General features: G+C 43.1%; 1 protein-coding gene across 1 annotated transcript; it reads left to right on the plus strand.

Moving 5' to 3' along the window:
• The first annotated feature begins 7,041 nt into the window (after window positions 1-7,041).
• LOC124675796 (probable glutathione S-transferase GSTU6) lies at window positions 7,042-8,016 on the plus strand. Its single transcript, XM_047211869.1, has 2 exons — window positions 7,042-7,452; window positions 7,528-8,016. Exons 1-2 carry the CDS (start codon window positions 7,129-7,131, stop codon window positions 7,909-7,911), a joined length of 708 nt encoding a protein of 235 aa, XP_047067825.1. The 5' UTR covers window positions 7,042-7,128; the 3' UTR covers window positions 7,912-8,016.
• The last annotated feature ends 1,659 nt before the right edge of the window (window positions 8,017-9,675 follow it).

Genomic DNA, 9,675 nt, shown 5'->3' on the forward strand with positions numbered 1-9,675 from the left:
TCGGTAACGACGATCCGGAGGGACGTAAGAGGAGGAGGCTGATCAAAGAGTTCGCTCTTCAGAAGATGGCCACAACATTCCGGACATACAAGAAAAATTTAGCGGCTCAATATGTCGAGAAGGGGAAGACTCCGGATTTCATCGGACAGTATGAGAAGCTGAAAGATGATTGGCCCGAATTTGTGAGGCAAAAGAAATCAGAGGATTTCAAGGCCATATCGGATAAAAATAAGGCAAATGCGGCTAAGAAGCAGTACAATCATATTATGGGGCCAGGAGGATACCGCCTTTCGGAGCCTAAGTGGCAGAAGATGGAGGATGACCTGACGACGCGAGGAATCCCTCTAGGTACCGAGGGATGGGACCCTAGGGCCAAAAGCTGGTGGTACGGGCATGGGGGAACGCTAGACCCGGTGACAGGGGAGTGTGTTCACCGAGACACAAAGTTTAAACCCACCCAAGCCCTTATTGACGCAATGAGGGATGCTCAAGCGGGGAAGATCAAGTTCAACAGAGAGAATGACCAGCTGACAAAAGCCCTCGGGAATCCTGAACACGGAGGACGTGTACGAGGCAAAGGCACTGGCGTTTCGTGGGAAGAAGGGTTTTCCCAGGAAAATGACCCCTACAGTTACAGAAGCCGTAAGAGAAAGGCGGATCGGCAAAAAGATGAGCTGGCGCGGTTGGCATCGGAATTCAGTGAGAAAGAGATGCAGCTCGGACGCAGCATGAAGATCATCCACCGGATCTCGGAAGCCAGCAGCGGAGAAGCAGCGTGGCTTCCACGGAGCCCCCACCGGCTGGTGCACATGCACCGACGATCGAAATTACTGCACCGGAGCCTCTGGAGATCGAAATTACTGCACCGGAGCCTCCTCGCTGCCCCGTGGACGATGTAAAGGAAATGAAAGAATGTCATTTGTATTATCCAATGGGGAACATGTCCATGAAGGTAGCCATCGGCAGTGCTTTACCATGTGAACCTGGAGCACTCCACCACAACAAGCCCATTCAAGATGGCTATGCTCGTGTCACGGTGGAGGACATAGTACAAGGGTTTGAGGACCCGGAGATTGACATTGCTACACCCGAAGGGGAGAGAAGACTTGGAGATGTCAAGCGCCAGTTCATTCTATGGCAAAAGAAGTTTATCAAGTTTCCAGGCGAGGCGCCAAGGCCAACAAGTCCACCCCCCTACGGTGGTGGTGGCGGTGGCGGCGATGGTGGTGGTGGTGGTGCTTCACCTACACCTCCTTCACGTGAGCCGACGCCGCCCCCCAATTCACCTCCGGCGGGTAAGCAGCCGCCGCCCCCGGTCCGCCCGGGCGGGTAGCGGACGCCGCCCCCAATCCACCTCCGGCGAAGAAGCAGAAGCAGTCCTGGACTATTAACCCGAACCCTTATGTACCTAAGACCACAAAGGTACCGGAGCCATCACTGAAGCCTCTCCCCAGAAGGCCTTGGGAACGTAGTGCCGAGGAAGTCGACGCGGCCGCGACTGCTGATTATGAGAAATGGAAGGCGGACTGCAAGAAGAAAAGAGAGCCCGAGCCCAACCCAGTATTTTCTAATAAGCAAAAGAAGTGGGCTAAGTCATTTTTGAGCACACCGTCCCAAGCCGCGAAGAATCTGCCTGAGGACTATGCACGTGAACTTCGTAGGCAAGCACTCATGTTGAAGGAGAAGAAAGAGTTGGCGGAGAAGCAGGAGGCCGAGAAAGAATCAGAAAGTAAAATAAGCGGGAAACGAGTTGCCCAGCTCGGGGAACAAAGTAAACAATCGATCCCCCCGCTCATAGTGAAAGCCGCCGGTCCGGATGCTGAACTAATGGACCCCACAATCATAGCAGCTGCGGCAGCACAGAGATTGACTGTAACGGGCGCCAGAGAACAAGCGGCCCAGATGGGTATGACTCTTCGTGCAGTGTTAGGCCTTGAGGAGGCGCCAGTGAGTGAGGTAGTAATTACATATGTGCCGAATGGGCCTCTCGTCGAGCCTGCGCGAGAAAATGATCTACCTCCACAAATGAAAAATCTGCTAATTTGGTACAAGGGTTACATAAAAAATAAAAACGCCAAAGATTATATTTATGCGGAAGTTAGACATGAGCATCACTTCAAACATTACTATGTAACAATTCATCAGAGTGAATTGTTCCAGCTGTTCAATCTGCGCGAGCTCGACAAATCTATCATCAGTTGCTACGTTCTGTAAGTGATTTATTTCTACCTCATCTCGTTCATTGCCTGCACTATATATATATATATATTGTCCTAACTATCTTGTTGTGTACGCTATTATGCAGAATGAAGGTTAGGGAATGCAGAATAAGGAACATCCATGATGTTGGGTTCATTGACCCACAGATCGTTAATGGATATGTGTTAAAAAATCACCCCGCCGACGTGGAGGAAGACCTGTGGCGGTTTCTTTCAAAGCAGGAACTCAAAAGTGATATTCTATTTCCTTACCATTTCGGGTGAGTGTTTCTTTCTTGAGCACATTCTCTTTTGTTTACTCCATGCATGGTATGTGGCTAATCGATGAGTTATTATGCATGACTGTGCATGTATCGTGTCTGCAGGTTCCACTGGATTCTGCTAGTAATTAAAATTCACGACTCCACAGTTCTCGTCCACGACTCTCTGGATCTAGATGCAAAGCTTTGGGCCGGCATGAGAAAAATGATGCAGAAGTAATTATTTTCATTCATTTGCGCTCTATATCGATCGGCCTATTTCGTTCATTTCCTAATATCAAGTAACTAATAACTCTCTTGTTCATTTAATTTTCTTTGCCTCGTAGGGTTTGGAGACGGTTCGTAGATGAAAAGGTCGGTGAATTCAAAAAAGAGCTACAATTCATGCGGTCAGTGGCTGCGACTGGGGATATTCAGCCACCGGGGACCAATCTATGTGGATACTATGTTTGTGAGATGATCCGGAGATACACCTCTGAGCGGGTTCCGTGTGAAAACAATGAGAAGAGGAATAACCTCCGGAAGATGCTTAGTCCAGAAGCTCGCTTCCGACCACTTCAAGAGGAACTAGCTGGATGGTTCACGAGGGAAGTCATCGATCCTAAAGGAGAACACTATGTAGTGGACGTAGAACTTCATATGCATTAAATTATGTATGGAAACTTGTTTAAAATTGTATATGGTCATCCGATGATATTGAATATATATTATATATTCCTCTTGAATTCTTTTTGGTTCTAATTTCAACTTTGTTTGAAATTGTACGCATATATGCATGTATGTAGTACCGTAGAATATGTGAAACTCCTTGAAAACTAAAATAAAACACAAAAGAAATAAAACAATACAAATTAAAAAGAAACCAGGTTTAGGGAGGGGGGGCTAAAACCCTAAACCTGCGGCGGCCTTTAGTCGCGGTTGGCCAGAAGAACCGCGACTAAAGGTCCTCCGCCCCGACGGTCGCCTGGCGCCCACCTGGACGGGCCTTTAGTCGCGGTTCGTAAGCAACCGCGACTAAAGGAGGGGGGCTTTAGTCGCGCTTATTTAATCCCGGTTGCGCAACCGGTATTAATGGAGGTTGCGAACCGCGACTAATGGACCTTTTTCCACCAGTGAACATAATAATATCTAGTTTTTTAATAATATCTAGTTAAAAGCCAAAGCCAAAATCTGAACAAAGATAATAGTATAATCATGGATAGTGTTCAAAATATTTAGGCACACATGACAAACTAGAACATATACGTCATTCCTCTGCAGATTGGGCTCAACTTCATGACATCTTTCCACTAGAAAGAAACAGGAACACGGTTGGATATAAATCTGAATTTATTTTTGAAATATAATAGATATCCAAGTCATAATGTTTTTGTTAATGCTTTGATATAACAAGTAGGATAAGCAAACAAAATTCTCGGTAGCAGTAAGGTTGTAATACTGGTCATAAGCTCATAACAAATCTACTTTCCATTGCAGATTACTATTTTTATTTTTCATGATTATATTCATTTATGATGCAAAAATCCATCTCTTTAAGATTATAAAAGTATACAAAGATGATTCATTCAATGGTATTACGATTCATGGAAATTTTCATGAGATTTTTTGGATATACATCCACTAATTAGAAGATCATTTCTTCATGCTTTTTTACAGATGCTAATAGTTGTAGATAGTTTTTAATAAATTTCAGTCTTATGCCGAGATGTAATGCATCTTTAAAAATAATTCCATATTTTCAGTTAGCAATAATTAGAGTTCCTATAACTCCGTCGAGAAATGGGAAATGACTATTGATTCCTCTGGCTTCAAATTTCTAGAGAAGCCTCTCCTTTTCATTGTTGTAGATATTAGAAATAATCACTTAACCATGTGATTGTTTTAATGATTCGGTTAGCTCCATCATATGTATATGTTTTCTTTATGTTCACTTCTTGTTTAATCAATATTTTTTCGAAATGGGTTTCCCCAGCCTCTGCATCAAAATCATGCATACGGCCGCTTTATTAAGATATAAAACGAATACAGTTGTACACACAAACGACTAAAGATTTATTACAAATCACGGATCACAAAGGGTCTCAACAAAAATAAGCCATATAAAAAAGAGTAGCAACATAAAGCTCCTTTGCATCAGCATTCGCTATTTTCTAATATCTTGGATGAACAAGTAAATTTCACTAGGTTATATATGCATAAATTATTGAGTTTATGGAGTTTAAAATCTAATTCTTCCATTTAGTAAATTAATATCAAATAGAAATCATAATTCTGTTAGAAATAAATAGACACATTAAAAAAAGTAGACACATTAAGATGTTGCCCCGCATTTTACTCGACCCACTGCTGGTTTGACCAAAAATAATATGGGTAAGTTTATTATGACAGTTGAGTGTCTGATGAGCCTAAACAGTGTCTGGCGGCATGGGAAATTATTTGTAATCCAAAAAAGAGTGGTGGTTTGGGCATTGTCGATTTTCAGAAGAAGAATGATGCATTGTTAATCAAATTCCTGGATAAATTTTACAACCATAAGGATGTGCGTTGGGTTAAACTTTATGGCATGCTTATTACCCAAATAGAATTCCTCATGCGGAGAATCTTTATGGTTCCTTCTGTGAAGAGATGTTCTTAACTTGGTGGATAATTTTATATGGGCAGCAAGTTTGACAATTGACAAAGGGGCACCTTTTTAGTCTTGTGTGATAACTGGGTTATGGATGGAACTACTAGGCCAATGAATAGGAGATTCCCTCAGTTGTTCTCATATGTTCTCAATGATCAAATGTCAGCTGCTGAAGTTGTTGGTACTGAGGATATGGCCTCTTTATTGTACTTGCCTTTGTCTCATGTGTCTTTTCTGCCATTGGGTAAGCTTGAAACCTTGATGCTTGCTAATTCTCCCAATGGTCAGCATGATGCCTGGACATACTGTTGGGGTGAGAACTATACAGCTGCAAAATTTTATGATCTGATTTTTTTATCATATAAAGGTGTCCAGTGTTTACACATGGCTTTGGAAATCAAGTTGTATCATGAAAACAAAAATGTTGGCCTGGCTCCTTCTGTCGGGCCGTCTTAATACTAGAGATCTCTTGCAAAGGCGACATTGGCATGTGTGTGATGACACTCATTGTGAGCTTTGTCCCACGAGAGCATATGAGGACAGGGCATATGTTTTCTTTGGATGCAATCTGGAACTATTTGCAAATATCATTGAATTCCAATAATAATCTTCAGGCCGTTAATGCGGCAGCAGAGTTTGGGCAAGCCTTTTTTCATGGAAATGTTGATAAAAGCATGTTGGAATATCTGACTCGTCGTAGTGGTATGATATTTAAACAAGAAAGGCCTACTTTTACAAAGTGGAAGGCTAGATTTGTGCATGATCTCACGCTTATCCAATATAGAATCAAAGCAAAGCACATGGGAGCCCTTTAATCCTCGAGGAGCAGCTTTGTCATGACAGTGTTCTGAGGGGTATTGTCATGTTTGTATGTACAAATGTTTTATTTTGAAACGAGGCAAATGATTTGCCATTTTCATTGATTAAGAAGAAGTTTTAGAATCGTTACAAACCAAGACTTGACACAAGGTCAAGCCTAAAACATAAGCCTACTCTCGCGGCATTACAACACTCATGGCCTTAGCCCCGGCTAGGCTTCATATGGCGGCTTCATCTTTTATCTTAGTCACCAACATACTTAAAGTGGAGGCATTGTTCCGAAAAACACGAGCATTTTTTTCCTACCAAATTTCCCATGAGACCAACATTGCAACGGATGCCATGACCTTCTTTGATTGTCCTTGCTTGTGGATCGCCTCATTCCACCACTCATTTACATTCCTCATAGTACGCCAAGTATGTTGGTATGTAATGTGGTAGATCTTTCATCTTTTTTGTATAGTTGAATTTTTATTAAAATAAATTGTTGCGGGGCTGTTGCCTCACAGTCCATACTAAAAAATAGAGTTTATGTTGTTAATGGACTATAATTTTTTGGTTGGAGACATTTTAACGTACTCCCAACTTATTTTAGTCGTCTGTTACTTTTGATCCAATTCTGCGGATTAAAATTATGAATGGTCCAGATTGATTTAATACTCTTACCTCCTCCTATGAGGTAAGTTGGAGCATCTTAAAACAATAGCTCTCGTTGTCCTTTTTACCGGCCGGAGCAGCGAAGCCCGCCTTCGGTGTTAAAAATTTATAAATCTGTGGTGCTTCTCCAAGTAGCGATCAAATGAAAGCAACAGCAATGCAGAAACCTTACCTACTAGCATAGCACTAGTGCGTCATGCTCTACGCATTCGTAGTCTTTGGCCGCAGTGCACATGAAAAAAAAGGCAAAAACCAGAGGACTCTGACGGAATCGTATCTTCGCGGGCCATGGACTGGTCAAGATAGCATTGCCCAAACTATTGAAGCCGATAGGCACATGTATTCTATCACGCTTACTTCCTCTCCAAGACGGGCATGTGTATCTTGGTCCCATACTCCCAATTTGCAAGCATCACGCATGACGCACCGTTTTGAACACTACATATACATGCAGTTCCCTCTCACTTGATCTACCAAGCAAAGCAACCATCGAAACACTAGCGAAAACAAGCAGTTACACTTTCATACACAGATCTAGCAGGACAGCATGGCCGCAGGACATGACCTGAAGCTGATCGGCGCATGGCCAAGTCCGTTTGTGACCAGGGTGAAGCTTGCACTTAGCTTCAAGGGTCTGGGCTTCGAGAATGTGGAGGAGGACATCAGCAACAAGAGCGAGCTCCTCCTCAGCTCCAACCCGGTGCATAAGAAGGTGCCCGTTCTCCTCCACAAAGGGAAGCCCATTTGTGAGTCCGTAGTCATCGTGCAGTACATCGACGAGGCGTTCGCTGGGAGCGGTCCCTCATTGCTTTCCTCCAACCCCCATGAACGTGCTGTAGCGCGCTTCTGGGCCGCCTATATCGACGACAAGGTTTCTTTTCAACTAATGTATTGAAATTTACGGTTCACTTCTCCTGGGATCTGGATTTATACTGTGTTTGTGCAGCTTGTTGCTTCGTGGATGCAATCGTTCAGGGGCAAGACGGAGGAGGAGAAGTCCGAGGGGAGTAAGCAGATGTTTGCTGCAGTTGAGACCTTGGAGGGAGCCATGAGGGAGTGCTCCAAAGGGGACGGATACTTCGGCGGCGAGAGCGTCGGACTCGTCGACGTTTCGCTGGGGAGCTTGCTCTCGTGGCTGAAGGCGACCGAGGTGATGTCCGGGGCCAAGATCTTTGACCCTGTTAAGACTCCGCTCCTAGCGGCATGGGTGGAGCGCTTCGGTGAGCTTGACGGTGCAAAGGCGGCCTTGCCAGACGTCGACAGGGTGGTGGAGTTCGCCAAGATGAGGCAGGCACAGGCTGCAGCGGCCGCTGCAGCTTCTGAGAACTAGTAAACTAAGTCAGCATGGGGACATGCATGACTCGTGAGTCGTGACTCCCATTTGATAGGAAATGCATATGTTTCCCTCCGAAATAAAGTCACTTATTTTACAGTATATTCTTTTTTCTTGCCAAAAGTATACTCGATTGTTGTTGTATGATCTCTTTCATGTAGCGGTGTTTAGAATAGAATAAAGATATTGTATTCCAACATAGTTTTGTGATAGTTTACTAGTAGGAAATACCGAGTACAATATTGACATGTACAGACGTACACATGTCATTTTTTTCGAAAATGGTTGCCCCAACCTCTGCATCGCAATGATGCATACGGCCGCTTTTATTGAAAAAAAAATCCAGTCTTACAAAAGAGCGTGTGGCACGCCTTATTACAAATCACGGATCGCAAAGGGTCTCAACAAAGATGAGCCATCGAAAAAAAGGAAAAAACATGAAGCACCTTTGCATCAACATATCAAACGCCGGTCAGCACGCCATCTGCTCCGGTTGTAAAAATCCCGTGCAACCGTCTCCAGTTGGTTGCACCCAATATCCAAAGCCGGACGCTCGTCCTCCAATTGTAGATAAGATCACATACGGATCGAGTGGGTAACCAAAGGGATAACCTGCAAAAATGATGGGAAGCTTTTTGTGTTAAAGATGCAATCATTACGAACTCTCCATATGGCCCATAAAACAGCAGAAACCCCAACTCTAATGTTCCTTTTATCTTTTTTGGGCACCCCATTCAACCACTTTCCAAACATATTTGTAATATTTAGGGGGGGGGGAGGTATATTAAAAGTCATATAGATGATTCTCCAGATCATGCGTGTAAATGGACAAGAAACAAATAAGTGTTGTATTGTCTCCTCTTGATCACAGAAACAACATCTTACATCACCATGCCAATTACGTTTGACTAAATTATCTTTCGTGAGTATGACCTTCTTATGAAGCCACATAAAAATCTTAATTTTCAAAGGTACCTTCATTTTCCAAATATACTTCTTAAGATATGGAGTGTGGCCATTAAGCATATCATTATACATGGATTTAACAGTAAAACGGCCGGATGTTGTAAGCCTCCATTTGAAAATATCCTCATGATCTGTGAGTTGAACTAGAATTAATCTATGTAACAAGTGTGTCCATCTATCCCATTTATTACCATCCAAAGTTCTTCTAAAACCTATATTGATAGGGGTAGAGGAAAACACATTCTCAACTGTAACATTTGTGATGAACAATATTATAAAGGGAGGGATACTCAGTTGCCAATGACCTTTGTCCTAACCAAATATCCTCCCAGAATCTAGTAGTGAGCCCATTACCTACAACAAAAGACCCACGCTTAAAAAAATCATCTTTAACATTCATAAGCTCTTTCCAAAAAGGAGAATCGGTTGGTTTCGCTGAAACTTGAGAAAGAGTCTTAGAGTTCAAATATTTCTTATATAACAACTCTAGTAAATACATGATTCAGTAGACCTTAGCTTCACAATCGATGGGAACATCCCTCTTAGGATTTCATTTGATCCCTAGTAGGTTAAGAGTAATATTGCTGTCCTAACCATCAAATATGCAAACAATGAATCGCTATCTCAGCTCTGTTAATTTCTTTGGGAAATTTTAGTTACACTACAAGAAAAGTTGCCATGGCCGACGAAGTTGAAGTCGCGCCGTGGTTGCTGGTGTACCATGGCCGACGATTTTTGGTCCCTCCGTGGTGCATGTCAAAACTTTTTTTTTCTCGTTTTTGAGGCCACCTAGCC

This window comes from Lolium rigidum, chromosome 7 (genome assembly GCF_022539505.1).
Source record: "Lolium rigidum isolate FL_2022 chromosome 7, APGP_CSIRO_Lrig_0.1, whole genome shotgun sequence".
NCBI classification, from domain to species: domain Eukaryota; kingdom Viridiplantae; phylum Streptophyta; class Magnoliopsida; order Poales; family Poaceae; genus Lolium; species Lolium rigidum.

What these genes read in the sequence shown, in the direction of transcription:
- LOC124675796 (XM_047211869.1), top strand. Translation starts at nt 7,129, where the DNA reads ATGGCCGCAGGACATGACCTGAAGCTGATCGGCGCATGGCCAAGTCCG. An exon ending in CCGCCTATATCGACGACAAG is followed by an intron (nt 7,453 to 7,527) that starts GTTTCTTTTCAA and finishes GTGTTTGTGCAG; the next exon opens with CTTGTTGCTTCGTGGATGCA.